The sequence below is a fragment of the Gastrolobium bilobum genome, unplaced genomic scaffold (assembly GCF_033153095.1).
Source record: "Gastrolobium bilobum isolate Gb01-03AN ecotype WA unplaced genomic scaffold, APGP_CSIRO_Gbil_v1 utg35967, whole genome shotgun sequence".
NCBI classification, from domain to species: Eukaryota; Viridiplantae; Streptophyta; class Magnoliopsida; order Fabales; family Fabaceae; genus Gastrolobium; species Gastrolobium bilobum.
The window spans coordinates 14,940-31,020 of record NW_026898684.1 but is presented as its reverse complement, the minus strand read 5'-3'; the positions used below and the strand labels follow the sequence as shown (position 1 = coordinate 31,020).

The 16,081-nt window shown below is 36.8% G+C and overlaps 2 protein-coding genes across 2 annotated transcripts; both read right to left on the bottom strand.

Moving 5' to 3' along the window:
- Positions 1 to 2,708: 2,708 nt before the first annotated feature.
- On the bottom strand, positions 2,709 to 3,155 carry LOC133318317 (uncharacterized). The gene has a single exon (XM_061520307.1). It carries the CDS (start codon positions 3,153 to 3,155, stop codon positions 2,709 to 2,711), a length of 447 nt encoding a protein of 148 aa, XP_061376291.1.
- Positions 3,156 to 4,955: 1,800 nt separating this feature from the next.
- LOC133318321 (GDSL esterase/lipase LTL1-like) lies at positions 4,956 to 6,637 on the bottom strand. The gene is made up of 5 exons (XM_061520310.1): positions 6,394 to 6,637; positions 6,105 to 6,232; positions 5,662 to 5,904; positions 5,288 to 5,540; positions 4,956 to 5,190 (listed from the first exon to the last, which is right to left on the bottom strand). Exons 1-5 carry the CDS (start codon positions 6,635 to 6,637, stop codon positions 4,958 to 4,960), a joined length of 1,101 nt encoding a protein of 366 aa, XP_061376294.1. The 3' UTR covers positions 4,956 to 4,957.
- Between the last annotated feature and the right edge of the window lie 9,444 nt (positions 6,638 to 16,081).

Sequence of the window (16,081 nt, the reverse complement as noted above, 5' to 3'; positions counted from 1 at the left end):
TTCCTTTTTCTCTTCCGAGGATCAAGAACGCTTTTTTTTTTTTTTTTTGAAAAGAGGCTATGGTTTTGAAGAAAGTGTCATTGCAGATTTTTCTTTCATGGAGCTGGTCGTGCTGATAACGTGTAATAGAAAAAAGGTCTCGAGAAGAAAATTCGTATAGAGAAAGTAAGTAAAATTAGAGAGAAAGTTAGGGAGTAATTTAAGGGAAGATAAGAGAGTGTATTAAGAAAGATGTCACTATCAATTAGCATGATGATACCCATTTATATAGGGTTATAACAATGAAGGGTAATTAAACTAGTATTAAACAATCATACGTTGAGGGATAAATGCCAACGATTACAATAACAAATTGGGGGATAAATGTCAAGATTTTCAGAATTTGAATTACCATTTTAGAATACAAAAAGTCATCTATTTTGTAACATATAAGACAAATATCATTATATATATAATAATAAAAAAAATTAAAGTTTAGGAAGAGTGATAGTCAATGCTCACCCCTCCTTAGGTCCGCCCCAGCACACAACCAACATTTTTTTTATCGTACATTTGTGAGATAAGCACGTTACGCTTATTACAAAACCAACTTCATCCTTTTGATTTTTAGTACGTCATAAACTTAAACTTTGGTACAAAAGTTTTATGTATCAAAAGCAATTTCCTTAACCAATAAAGTGGTGGTTTGGTAACATGTAACAACCATATAAAGGGCGAACTGGTAGCTAGTAGTCAATGAGACAAGCCAAAATATTCAACCGTGATAAATTTTGTCAAGGTTTTAGGTAAAAATCATGGCTTTCAAATCTCGACAGTTTAAGTTATCGAGTTAGAGTAGGAATGAAGAAAAATAGCATTAGGAGATACGCCTAAAATATAAGTCTAACAATGCTCGAAGCGATTGCCAGCAAATTTTTTTATTTTTTGCACGAACCATTTAAACTACCATTTTCGTTATGCTTGGACGAAAACATTCTATTAGATTCAAACAAGTGATTAGCCATGAGCCCAAAATTTATTCGACTAATCCAACCATTCTTTCTTTGGCCCATGTTTTTATTTTGAACTATAATAGACTTCAAAACTTCAATTCTGTGATGCAAGAAACATCTTGTTTTGGTCAAATGTAGTACAATTCAAAAGCACCCACAAATTGTATTAAAAAAAAAAGCACCCACAAATTTTTTGTGTAGCCATTTTCTGTTGTTTGAATTAACTAGCCTAGAATGGACATATTTCCGTCTTAACCTGAAAGAAGTTCACATACGCGTAAGTTGTAGACTTGAAAGCAAAACGATATTCCAATATCCATGTACCTCTCGTTGCAAATAAATACTTATATGCATTTGTTGGCCCTTGTTTACATACTTAATCTGATTTTGCAAAGCTCAAAAACATCAATAACACAATCTTCGAGGCGACCTAAAATCACATTACAAACAAAATCACAGAACATTTTGGTAATAACCTATCTTATATTCCTCCAAGTCTAGAACAGACACTAAAATCCTTTCCCCCTTACCAGTGTATGATTGTCATTTTCCTCAGATCGCAAACTGACCTTGTCCCTATGCAACAAAGACAATAATAAATTGGCAATTCAAAAAATAAAAAATAAAAATAAACACAATGATAATAACCAGGCCTATTCTACTCATATCTACTCATCCGTTGCCCATTACTTATTACATCGATCTCTACATCAAGCTACCATCATTGCATGCCAACAATATGCTCTACATCATGATTTAAGAAACCAATGATTTAGTGAGTGTATGTTATAAGAGGACACTAAAGTACACCTAATTTTTGAAATTCGAATCCATTTTTGTATTGAATCGAGCTTCGTACATGTGCCCTAACAAAATGGACGTTTTGAAACTTGTCCAGGCACAAATAATGCTCATGAATAATGTTATTTCAAATGTCTTCTCCTTAGCTCACAAGCTTTCTTTTATTTTACATAGATCAAATTAAAAATAAATATATTGTATAGACTATAGACAGCACTATTTTTATACGCAATAAGTATTTTTAATTTGATATCATTTATGAGATCTATACATAATAGTCATTTTTAAGTGTTTGTTTAGGAGCTCTTATTTTTTAATTTTTCTTCTTTTGTAGCAACTAGCTAAGCATAATTTTACAAAAACTTTTATCATAAAAAAAAAATTTACAATGAAGAAAAAAAAGAAAAAACTAACAACTATTAGGAGGATTTTTTTTTAAGATGTATATCAAAATTTTAGGATTGTCATATTTATTTTTTAATTTTATCTTTAATCTAAATTTATATTTATAAATTTTATAATTTACTTTAATAATTTATTCTAATAACAAATCATTTTATCTCTCTTTTTTCTCGAGACTTTATATAATTATCAAGTAATTTTCAATTTTATTTTAATTTTTTTTTCTAACTTTAACTTAAAATAACTTTTAACTTTTTTAAAAAAAGAACTTGTCAAATAGGCTCTAAACTTAGTGCTTTTTACCTCATAATTAATTACTCTTTTCCCTTTACAATCATTTCATGTATGTGAATCTTACAGTATTACAATTTACCAACAAAAATGAGAGAGCCACATTAAAAAGTGATATGTATAAAAAATATTAGATAATAATCTTTAAAAAATAGTAAAAAAAAAAAAAAAAAACCTTAGAATTTAACGTAACCGTAAAGTTCTCACAGTGGATAACAGCGACTACTCAGGGATGGTGAGGAGCACAGGTCGCCAAGCTCTTCTCAGTAATCTACGCCGGAACGCCGACGAAACCGGCCCGAGGGAGGCGGCTCCGCCGCGCCGAAACGCGACAGTTCGAAATCGAAAACCGACGCTGCCGGAAACAGAAACGGCCGGCAGCAATGCCTCCCGCTCTTTACGTTCACCTTCTCGGCGCCTCTCGTCGTCTCCAGTTGGCGGCGGCGAGGAAACGAGCAAATCCTTTAACTTGTGTCGGACTCTGATTCGGATCTCCTCGTCGGTGATTTCCGGAGGATCTTGGTGGCGGCGATCGAGGAGGAGCATGCGGAGGGTTTTGCGGCGGCGACGGCGATGGAGGCGGATGACGGGACTAGCGGTGGGGCTTTGGGTGGTGGAGTTGGTGGCACAGTTGGTGGGTAGAAGCTTGAGACTGTGAAACGCAGGCATGTGGATGAGGTTAGTAGAGAGAGAAAGTGAGATCTTAGAGCGAGAGTGGTTCCATTTTGCTTTCAACGAAGGAAAATTGAGAAATGATATTAATGTTTAAGTAAAAATTTTTGGCGACGGATTCATTTACCATCAAAATGTTTTTATAATTAATTTAATTATTGTTATCTTCCTCGATCTAACAATTATAATTTATTAAGAATTAATAATATTTATTGAATTAAATTAATTTTTAATAAATTATAATTATTAAATTAGCATAAATTAAGAATAATTATAAGAGTGTTAAATTTTTTTAGTGATAAATGAATTTGTTTTCAAATTAATTTTTTTAGGTATTTTAAGAGTTAAAATTATCTCTTACATAGACGTATATGAGATTCACATGAGGCCGAGTGAAAAGAAAAGGAGAAAAAAAAATATAGATCGTTAAAATTATTTTCTATAATATAAGAAATATTAATTTTTTTTATATTATTTAATAATTTTTTATTGAATAATTTTATCTCATAATTCACTGTTGGATTAAAAATTCTTATGTAATAAATAATATTTATAAAATATTATATTAATTTAAAATTATTTAATATTTTATTAATATGTATTAACATTAAAGTTATATGAAAGTAACAATAATCGGATTGTACTTTTAATATTACTAAATTTTAATGAAATTTTAAGACAAATAACTAAGGTAAGAGATAATTACAATTCAACGATTAGTTCTATTTAAATTTATTAGGGTTCGTTTTTTCTCAAAATAACGTAAATAAGTTATCTACATTGAATTCAAAACAATATCGTTTTGAGATAAAAATTAAGGTATTTTTATAATTATAATTTATTTTAGGGTTATAATAATCTTTATCATTATAATTTTTTAATTTTTTAACCCAAAACGATCATTTTGAAATTAAATATAGATAACTTATCCTAAAAATATTAAAGCCAATTTATTAAAGGGTTTTATTAATCTCATGTTAAAGGAGATAAGTTATTTCATGTCATAGAGATAAATTTGTGAGTTCCATCATCTGAAAAAAAAAGGTGACACAGTTATCGAATGGTGTGTAGGAGAGAAAGTTATGACATATAGCATAAGAGTAGTTTTTTCCTTTATTAAATGGTGTAACTGTAAACTTATACCGCATCTCTCTCTATATAAGTAATGTTAAAATTATATGGGCTTGGTGTTTGTCATTTTAAATGATATAAGCTATGTCATTTTAGGAGAGAGATAGACACAGAAAATGAAAATCATGGGAGAGAGAAAGTGGGTGGTTTTTTATTTAAAATTTAAATAAAAAAGTTTATTCTGTGTCTATCTCTCTCGTAAAATCACATAATTTTATGTCATTTAAAATGAGAGACACTTTCCCAAATTATATTTATATATTAAACCCTTAAACCTATCTTCTTTTCATGACTACTTTATTTACTATTCTTCAAAAAGTATTGTAACAAATTGATTGTAAAATGCTTTTACTTGGTTTTGTTTTTGTTTTTTTTCTAGGTTACGGAATAGATCTCATAGGTTCATGAATTAATTTGTTTTCGTTTTGTAAAATGCTCCAATAGACGAAAAAAAGAACAGAATAACAGTTTTAGAATGAATTCACCATTCTATGTTCCAATGTAACATTAGGTAAAGGAAGTTTCTGCCTTCCATTAATTATATTCCCCAATTACATATTAAGGATTACGAAAATCACAACTACAATAATAAAAAAAGCAATGAGAGACATCATGAAGTAGCATCCAAGGAGTGCTTGGATTTATTGGGTTGGTGTAAATATCTATCTTCATGTGGTAGCATCCAAAGCTAAGATGGTGCTGAGATTCATTGGGTTCATGTAGGTTTTAGAACCTGACATAATTCGCTCCACAATAAGCCTATTAGCCTTTTCAGATGGATGGAATGCATCCCAAAATGCATATAAGTCTCTATTGGGACACAGGTTAGAGAGTGGTGTGCATAGCCCAAGACCATTGTATGGTCCTTGCCCACAACATGCTACTTTTGATGTTACGAATCCTGTCCAAATCAACAACATAAATGTCAAGTATTGTTTCTTTGTGACTATTTTCACATGGAAATTAGTTAGTGTAGTGGAGAGTGTGTAGTATAGTACCAAATGCTGTGGGGTTACTAATGAAGTTGTTATTCATTTGTGCTGTGTTTGCAGCAATAAAAACATCCCTTCCAATTTTCCTGTTGAGTTGTAACAACATGCTTTCAAGTTGAGGGTTATACAATGATGCAGCTCTTTGTAGGTCAGCAGCACATTGTCCATTTCTGCCACGTTGTGCCAATTCTGAAGGAACACAACCTAATGGTCCTGTGCCTGTCACAAGAACTCTTCTAGCTCCAAGATCATACAGCTTCTGTATATTGTTACATAAAGACAAATAGGAATCACAAGTGTTCTGTTTGGAGCAAGCAATGCTATAAAGCATAATAGAGTTATTTAAACTCAGCCATTAATTATGTTTGATGGGGTGTTACCTGCAAAAGCTTTTGGTACTCAGAGATGAGATACTTGACATATTCAGGTAGTGGATACTGGCGTGACCTTGCAGAAAATGGCACCAAGTAGTAGTTGTTTACAAAATCATTGCCACCAACAGTGATGAGAACCAGTGCTTGATTCACTAGGCTTTTAGCTCTACTTGCTCCAATTAGACCACTCAATCTGTTCTGGTACTCTTGAAAATACTCTAGCTGTCTATACATTCTTATTATGTTTACCTGCAAAAGTTGCACTTATTAATCATCTCCTAACTGCTGACCTTAATTAATTAGCCTTATCTGTTACAATTTTTTTTTTTTTTTTTTTTAGAATTTATCTAATTGGGTTATGTTTACATATGCTGATGCTTAAGGTTTTGAGCATGCTTTATTGACATGTATCAGATGGTAACATAGGAATTAGTGATTAATTAACTTACAAACTGAATTCCAGTGTCGTTAAGGATTCCAATTCCAGCTGAAGCAAAATTGGCACCAACTAGGAGCTTCTCTCCTCTTAATTGTGGGTTCAAGTATGGCAATGCAGACTCAACACCAAGTCTCTGACCTGAAACAATTCAACTAGTTAGATATACACTCTTATCATCTTATGTATCTAGGACATAGGAGGGTTCAAATGTGCATGATGGAGTTGAAGTTTAAAAAAAAAAAAAATGAATGTTGGAGCAAAAGGGGTTCAAGAAGTGTTAACATATACGAAAACATAACTGATAAGATCAGGAATGTTGAAGCCATTGGAGAAACGGCCAGTTGGTCTACGAGTTGGATAATCAATTCCATAAGGAGGGGCATCAGCACGTGCAGTGGTGGCCAAGTAATTGTTATTTCCACTATCAACAAGTGAATCTCCAAATACAAAGAAAGCCCTTGCTTCAGCACCACCTACCATGACTCCAACTACTAAAACTAAACTAAGAATCACCAAAGGAACTAAACTTGACAAGGTTGCCATTGAAAAAGAACCTTTGGATGTGTGGTTGGTGTGTTTGTATTAACTGAATTGAGGACTAGATTTTGGATGTGGATGGAGGTTTACCTTGGATTCAAGTGTTTATATAATAAAGCTCTTCCCATGATTTAATGCAGATCCTACTAGCATAGGAGGTCAATTTAAGGTGCTCTTTAATTGATGTTTTTATGTTCTACTTCTGAAAATGGTGGCATTTTGACCAACTTAAATGCAATAGGTTGGATTCATTAAGATGCAACTAGAAAAGGTAGATAATAATGTTGCTTCTACACTGCTTTGAGTAATTTGTATTATATTTCAAGATTAAAGTTGTATATGTCTTTGAATTTTACTATACTTACATGAAACTTAGAAGCAGATGGTTAAGCAGTTGAAGCCTAAGGTATTATATATTGAGTTATTATTGACCGAGAAGACTTCATTCAAATGATAATACAAGAACACTTACATGGCTACACAAGATCATAAGAAGTTAAATTATTTCACGGCTAAATAAGTTTGTAAAATAAGTAATGCTATTCGGTATTATAAATTTTTTAACAGAAGTTGTTATGAATGAGTAGTGACTGTCAACGTTTTAAATTTAATTATCAAATATGAAAAGGAAATATGAATGCCAACTTGAGCTACGTTTGTTTGGGTTTTGAAGAAAAGGTTTTTATGATATAGCTTTTTAAAGTATTTTTCAGAAGGTATTATTTTTACTTTAAAAAAATATTGATCTATCTAGATTCTAAACTAGGTTGCATGGTTGTATGAGAGGAACGATGCTTGTCCTAGGTGTTGTTGGTAGCTCATGAACATAGATTCCGAGTTTGTATACACATTAAGGCATCATTCTTAGCCAAGAAGTTCCCCGCGAACTTCATTAAGATGGTTGGTAAGCCAAGCTTAAACGTTGTGAATTGTGATATTGCACTTTCGAGAATGTGATTTCGTCACACAAGTATCCTTTAAAACGTACCAAGTTGAAGGCTAGCCAGGGGTGTAAATAGTGCATTTTAGTAGCTTGACTGGTTGTTTTGGGCAGTAAAAAATTACAGGTAAAGCTTTGGTGTCAAAATAATCTTGGATTTTGGGTTTATATATATGCGTAGTGGAGCATCATTCCTAGCTAAAGTTCCCCTTGGATCTTGTAAAGTCAATTGGTAAAATGAGCTCACGGGGTGTGCACTATTGTATTATACTATTAGTATTGTGGTCGAGCTCGACGAGTATCGCTTAGACCGGTCAAGTTGTGTGGATAGTTAAACGTATTGGCAGAAGTGTTATAAAAATCGACTTAACTCAGCCGATTAGACCGGTTAACTCTTAAATTGGATCGGTATTGGATCAATCATGCATTTGACCCGGTATGAAATTGGTCCTGAATCGGGTTTAACTTGTATTAAGTTAGTAAGATTTTTTAAAAAAAAAAACCGGTTTAGTAAAATTTTAGACAAAATATTTGAAAATTACCACTAATGAGATTCGTACTTAGACCACGTGGATTATAAATTATAGCACTGATCACTAAACTAACTCTAATTATTAGCTTAAATGTTTCTAAATTTATATTTTTATATTTTATTATATATATTAAACATGCGGTTGAACTAATGACCCATTGAGTCAGTACCTTAACCTAATTGATGACTGATCCGAGTTTGATAACAGCGGTTGGCAGTTCATTTTTAATTGCTTGTCATAGTGAACTCCATGTAGGCTCGTTGAATTGAAATCACATAAGACAAGTGTATATAGTTAAAATTGTTAGGACAGGGTGTTTCTATCAACGTGGAAGGAAGGTAGTAAGTTCTTCAAGTGCAACACTCCAACTCGACACTTGGAGGCCGACTTACTATCAGGGGTCGACTGTTACGGGCTCACAACAGCAAGGGCAGCCCAATGGGATACAGGAAGCCAGGCCTAAGGTGGAAGCAGCAAGGCCCATACGGAAGAAAAGGGCACCAGCTTGGAAGAGGGATTTTGTCTAGTGTTTTAGGGTTAGAGTCACATGTCGGTGGTGATGTGCTGGCTTTGTAATAAGGGACGTGGCAAGTAGCTGCGCATTTTCTGAAATTCTGTTGAAAGATTGTTAGGATAGTTGCTCTCTCCTTGTTATAACAGGAGAGAAAGTTGTATTTGCATTCATCGTGAATTTTAAGCTAAGTTTGTTACCATTGTTTTTTTCTCTTAGAGATTTCTTTCCTAACAAACTGGTGCTTTCAACCTGGACTCACCGGAAACTTCTCCGGCCACGATGAAGGTTCAGGATCTCGCTGAGGAACTTACGGCTACTCGTTTCGAGTTTAATCAGCGGTTGGATCAATTAGGCGAGAGTATCCTCGCCATTGAGCTTCGTCTGCGTGAACTTTTGGTCTCTGCTTCCTCCCCTGCTACGAGCTCCCGTCCTCCCCCTTTTAAGGGTGATGGAAACGACTACCATCAATTGTTGAAAGGTGTGAAGATGGAGATACCAATCTTCAATGGGTCCAATCCTCATAACTGGATTTTCAAAGCGGAGATGTATTTTCATCTTCAGCAAGTTCCAGAACACTTGAAGATTTCTTTGGTTGGCCTACGCATGGAAGGTTCTGCCTCTGAGTGGTACCAGTGGGTGTTCCTGAGCGATAAGGTCTCTTCGTGGCCTGAGTTCGCTATAGCTGTGAGGGAGAGGTTTGGGGCTTCTGAATATTATGATTTGAAAGGCATGCTGTCTAAACTATCCCAACAAGGACCGTTAGCTAAGTACGTTCGCAACTTTGAATGTCTCATTAATCAGGTGACAGAGTTCTCTGACAACCAACTCATGAGTTTCTTCATCTTCGGGTTGAATTCAGATCTTCGCAGGGCCATTCAACTCCACTGGCCTTCCTCTCTCCATCAAGCCATGCAGCTTGCTGCGGCTTATGAGGCACACCACACCGAACTTCGTTCGTCATTTTTTTCCACCACTAAGAGGCCATTCTCTTCCACCAAATCGCTCACCAATGTGCCTACAACGGCTTCTCACCAGGTTGCTGGAAAACCTGCACTCTCTGCTTCTACTTCTCTTCCAAACCTTACCTTCTCCCTTACCGATTAGGAAGGTATCCCCTGATGACATGCAACGGAAGAGAGATCTGGGGTTGTGCTTTACTTGTGATAAGAAGTGGAACCTTCGTCATCGATGTAAGGCTAAAATGTTGTTACTATGTGGCGATCCTATTGAATCTGCGGAGGATACAGGGGAGGAAATTTTGTGGCATTCGGACACCAACGCTGTGGAGCAAGTAGATACCGCGCTGCATTCCTTCTCCGGTTCAGTTAACCCTCAAGCTATTCGATTTGATGTTGTCTTAATGGCGCAATCTGTCTCGGTGCTGGTAGACTCTGGTAGCACGCACAATTTTGTGCAACAGCAGTTAGTTGCTGAGTTGGGATTAAAATCTTCTCGCTGTAAACGCATGCGTGTGTTCCTGGGGAATGGTAATTTTTTGTTGTGTGACAGGTGGTGCACTTAAGTTTGGTTGGTTTTGCAGGATCATGAGTTTAGTGTAGACCTGTATACGATTGATCTTTCTGGGCTTAATGTCGTTTTGGGCATGCAATGGCTGAGTCAGTTGGGACGGGTTACTCATGATTACAGGACCTCTTCCATGGAGTTCTTTTGGAACGATCAGTTGGTGTTGCTGCAAGGAAACTATGCTTCCCATGATGGTGTTTCTTCAACTAGTTCGTGCAAAGAAAGAATGTCAAAGAAATTCTTTCTTTGTGAAACTTGCTAAGTGTGCTTTTGCTCTGAATGAAATTGATTACCTGGGCCCATCGTTTCTGTTCATGGAGTACGGGCTGATCCGGGAAAAATTGAGGCAATGCTACAATGGCCTCAACCTCGCTCTCTCAAGCAATTACATGGCTTCTTGGGATTAACGGGGTACTATCGGCGATTTGTGTCCAACTATGCTGTGATAGCTGCTCCACTCACTGACTTGTTGAAAGGTGATGGCAAATTTATTTGGACTGAGGTAGCAGCCTTTGCATTTACTGAATTAAAGAAGACTATGTCTGAAACACCTATTCTAGCCCTTCTAGATTTTTCTTCTGATTTTGTTCTGGAAATCGATGCTTCGCTTACTAGGGTGGGAGCTGTTCTATTACAACAGGGACGGCCAATATCATATTTCAGCAAGAAGCTCAATTCTCGAATGGCTTCAGCTTCGACATACATACCTGAATTGTTTGCTATCACTGAGGCGGTCAAAAAATGGCACCAGAATTTGCTTGGCTCTTTGTTCACTATACGCACGGATCATCGCATTATTATGGAGCTTTTCACTCAATCTGTCCTGACCCCGGAACAACACAAATATGTTTGCAAACTTATGGGCTATTCATTTGTTATTGAATATAAAACTGGCACTTCTAATGTGGTGGCTGACAGTTTATCCCGTCAATTTGAAGGTGATATGGTGGGTCAACTTTCTGCATTGGTTTCTGAGCCTATGTTTGACATTGTCTCTAAAATTAAAGATGAGAATAGTTCTGATCCAGACTTGTTGCGCATTCATCACTCTATTAAGGAGGGCACTTGCACGGATTCTGCTATAACCTGTAGAGAAGGCATCTTATTCCATCGTGCCAGGTACCTCTTAGGTCCCAATTCTGCCCTTAGGGAATTGTTGTTGACCGAGGCTCATAGTTCCCCTGTTGGGGGTCATACTGGAATCACTCATACACTTTTACGACTCACTTCTTCTTTTTTTAGAAGAATATGTGATCTGATGTCCAGTCTTTTGTGCGTCAATGTCAGATTTGTCAGTGAATCAAGCCAATTAATGCTGCCCCTAGTGGCCTTCTTCAACCTTTGCCTTTTTCGCATGGTGTTTTTGAAGACTTATCCTTAGACTTTATTATTGGACTACCTAATTCTGCTGGTTCACTTGTATACTTGTGGTGGTTGATCGTTTATCAAAATTTGCACATTTTGGTCCCTTACCCACTTCATTCACATCTGCAGTGGTAGCTCGTTTGTTTATTGATATGGTTGTCAAGATTCATGGTTTTCCATGGACTTTGGTGTCAGATCGTGATCCTATCTTTGTGAGTAGCTTTTGGAGACATTTATTCAAACTCAGTGGCACAAAATTATGAAAGTTAAATGGCCTTGAAGACCGAAGCATGTGAGAGGGAAAAATAAAATTTTTCAAGCGGAACTACACATGTATTCAAGACTCATGCTTTAAGACAGCATGCTGTTACCTTTGTTTGTGATTCAAACAGCAAGGAGATCATTGTCAGGTTTGAAGGGTTCAAACCCTCTAACGTTGATCCACACCACCCACATCAAGATGCAAGAACACTTTCTTGAAAGCCACCAATTGACCACCACACCAAGCTTGCTAGGCGTCCAATGTGTGAAGGAGGAGGTTAGGTAAAGGTGTTTAGAAGAGTGAAGTCTTCAACATGAAAACTTCACAAGAGTGGGGCATGGATTGGAGTAGAATTGGCTAGGAGTTTTTTGTGAAAACCCTAAGGAGAACCTACCCAAGTTGGCGCACAAGAGAGTGATGATAATGAGAGAGTTAATTCAGATTTTTCACTTCAAATCACATTAAAAGTGGCGCACAACAAGAGGAGATAAAGGTGGAGTTGTTGCAATTCAAAATTCCCAACAACCTCCTCTTTGAATCCTCATGAGACTAGGTCTTTATCTAGTCAAGATTCTGACCTAATGGTCATCATATGACCATCCTATCTATGTGCACCATTCAGCCCCAAAAGGGGTCCAGATACGTTGAGCAGTTGCATTCAAGTTTGAACCAACTAGCTCACTGATTCTCTCAACAACCAAATCTGATTGGAGCTTGTTTGATTGACAAGATGACACTCATATCCAACCAAAAGTGGCGCCCCATTCAGCCTTGGATGATCTCCAAAGATCTCCTCTTGATACAAGGGATTTGTTCCAACAAGATCTCATCTTATCCTTTTGTTATGAAACAACTTTTCACAGCCAATTCAAATTCGAATTCAAACATTTAAATTCAAACGTTCAAACATTTAAATTCAAAATTCAAATTCAAAATTCAAATTCAAAATTCAAAACTCAAATTCAAAATTCAAATTTCAAATTTCAAAATTCAAAATTCAAATTTCAAATTTCAAATTTCAACTTTCAAATTCAAAATTCAAAATTTAAATATTTGATAATTAATGTAACCAATTAAATTAATTAGTATTGTCTTGGACCATCCAAGCCCATTACATGATCCATATGCCCTTTTCCCTTTAGGTGGGCTTCCAAACTTCTTCTTGGGCTAACAACCATTATTAGGCCCAATACCTTTAATGCTAGATCATTATGACAATAAAGTGTTAGTGTGTGACCCATTAGGTCCAACATAGCCACTGGCATAAATGGGCTCGGGCCCAACAAGCCCACAACCTATTTAATGACAACACATAGCACTAGCAATGCTTTGTTGCCCCAGAGCTAGTTAGATTAATGACTTGATCATCCTATTACACATATTTGGTTGCCGTATATATTTCCTTTCGTCTCGGTTACCTTCCCATTAAACCTAGGGTAAGGAAACGTATCAACCCTTGCGGTTTAGGGTAAGCTTTATTCGAAATAGGGAATCTTCAATTTACTGACTCTAACGGCAGATCATCTCATGATCTCTTTTACTATGCATAGATTCCTGAGTCCCAGTAAATGTCATCCCGATTTCTCCGGTTTACAGATAACCTAATCTCTCATAGAGATTTGACGAATTCCTTCAGCTTATCACCCTAGCCCTGTGCTCTTTCAGGACAAGCCCAACAGTGTACCTATGAGTCTCCATGTTTCAGGCAGACGAGGTATACAATTAAAGCATGCTTTCTAGAACACAGTCTAGGTAATAACTTATGGTATAAGGAAAGACATACCCAAATATAAAGAGACTACTCTAATGATACTATCTGTGAGATTTCCTCATAGAGTCTCTTTGTGGGTCTGTTCAGTGCAAGCTATACCCTTTTAGGTCTTCCCACGACTTTAGCTAAGACATCTCCATATCTGTAGCACATGAGGTCTTTACCTTGTATCCAAATACAAGTAGATAAGTCGTGCTAGTCTTACCCGAGATCACTAATCCCCATTTTCAGTGTCTCTAGTCTAGGAACATAAAATTAGGAATAAACGTGTGGTATCCTTGAATCCTCATGATCGTGATCTCATCACAGATACTCAAGAGATACCTGTTCTATTCCAAGGGGTTTATCCAGTTACTCATATAAAATATTAACAACAATATTGAGACAAAATATGAAACAAGATAAAGAGTGCTTTTATTTATTTGCGACCATATAAAAGGTCCACATATGTCCTAATCTAATCAAAAGATTGTCTCTAGGATATCCATATACTAACAAGATCTCATTTGGCCTAGAGCCAATCTGACCTAAGTCGTATACCTAAAGCCTCATAATGACTATCATGTTTTCTCTGAGAAATAACCTTTGTCAGAGAATCGGCTAGGTTATTATCTGTGGGAACATAATCCATCTTTACATCCTTCCTTTCAATGATTACTCTAATCAGGTGATATCTGCGGAGCACGTGTTTAGATCTTTGATGAGACTTAGGTTCCTTTGACTGCGCAATGGCTCCAGTGCTTTCGCAAAGCAACTGTATGGGCTCATCTACGCTTGGAACCACCCTTAGTTCAGATATGAACTTCTTGATCCACACGGCTTCCTTAGCCGCTTCTGAAGCAGCTATGTATTCAGCTTCTATCGTTGAATCTGTTGTTGTCTCCTGCTTGGAACTCTTCCAAGATACTGCCCCACCATTTAAGGTGAATACGAACCGTGACTGTGACTTGCAGTCATCTTTGTCACTCTGAAAGCTGGCATCAGTGAACCCTTTCACTGTTAGCTCATCAACCCCACCATAGATCAGAAACGCATCTTTAGTTCTTCTTAAGTACTTAAGGATGGTCTTGACTGCTGTCCAGAGACCCTATCCAAGGTCAGACTGGTATCTGCTCGTAATGCTCAAAGCATATGAGACATCTGCTCTCGTACATATCATGGCATACATGATGGATCCAATAGCCGAAGCGTATGGAATTCCATTCATGCGATCCTTCTCAAGCTGTGACTTAGGACACATAGGCTTTGAAAGATGTACCCCATGACTGACGGGAAGAAAACCCATTTTCGACCCTTCCATGCTAAACCTCTTTAGCATCTTGTCAACATACGTGGATTGGGATAAACCCAACAGCCTGTTGGATTTATCTCTATAGATTTTTATACCAAGTATAAAGGCCGCTTCTCCCAAATCCTTCATGGTGAAATTTTCTGAAAGCCAATCTTTCGTTGTTTGTAATGTGGGGATGTCATTTCCTATTAGCAATATGTCATCTACATAAAGTACCAGGAAGACAACATTACTCCCACTGACCTTCTTGTAAACACAAGGTTCATCTTTATTCTTGATGAAACCATTACTCCTAACGACTTCATCAAAACGAATATTCCAACTCCTTGATGCCTGCTACTATTGCAAGCATGATCCTAATAGATTTGATCATGGCAACAGGTGAGAAAATCTCATCATAGTCAACTCCTTGTCTTTGATGATACACTTTCGCCACCAACCTAGCTTTGTAGGTCTGAACGTTGCCATCTGCATCAGTCTTTCTTTTAAAGACCCATTTATTACCGATAGGAACTATTCCTTGCGGTTTAGGAATCAAGGTCCATACCTTGTTTTGATACATTGAATCCATTTTAGATTCCATGGCTTCAAGCCATCTAGAAGAGTCAACATCGTTGACTGCCTCTTCGTAGTTACTTGGTTCATCATCCTCGACGGTTTTCTGATTCTCAATCCCAAACCCATACCTCTCAGGTGGATGGATGACCCTCGTAGACCTACAGAGTTGTGTGTTTACTTCTCCTTTGGAGAACGTCGCCTGCGGAGCAGACTCGGGTTCCTCAATCTGTTCTTGTGGTCCTTGAACTTCTTCAAGATCAATCTTACTCCCACTGGCTCCTTGAGAGATCAAATCCTTCTAAAGGAACTCAGCATTCTTGGACACAAACACCTTGTGTTTAAAGTAGTATCACTTAGAACCTCTGGGATACCCCATGAATTGACATTTAGTACTATCAACACTAAGCTTGTCTGATGCCAACGCTTTGACATAAGCCGGCGATCCCCATACCCTGAGGTAACTCAGGTTGGGTCTCTTACCATTCCATATCGTATATGGTGTGGTCTGAACAGATTTAGATGGTACCCTATTTAGAAGGTATGCCGCTGTGTCTAAGGCATATCCTCAAAACAATTTTGGAAGTTGAGTCTCACTCATCATAGACCTAACCATGTCTAACAAGGTCCTGTTTCTTCTTTCTGAGACACCATATTGGTGTGGTGTATAAGGTGCAGTAAACTGCGAGAGAATT

Coding starts and splice junctions, on each gene's coding strand:
- LOC133318321 (XM_061520310.1), bottom strand. CDS start 6,637: ATGGCAACCTTGTCAAGTTTAGTTCCTTTGGTGATTCTTAGTTTAGTT. Junction 6,233..6,393: donor CAACATTCCTGATCTTATCA/GTTATGTTTTCG, acceptor GAATTGTTTCAG/GTCAGAGACTTGGTGTTGAG. Junction 5,541..5,661: donor AGTACCAAAAGCTTTTGCAG/GTAACACCCCAT, acceptor AACAATATACAG/AAGCTGTATGATCTTGGAGC.
- LOC133318317 (XM_061520307.1), bottom strand. CDS start 3,155: ATGCCTGCGTTTCACAGTCTCAAGCTTCTACCCACCAACTGTGCCACC.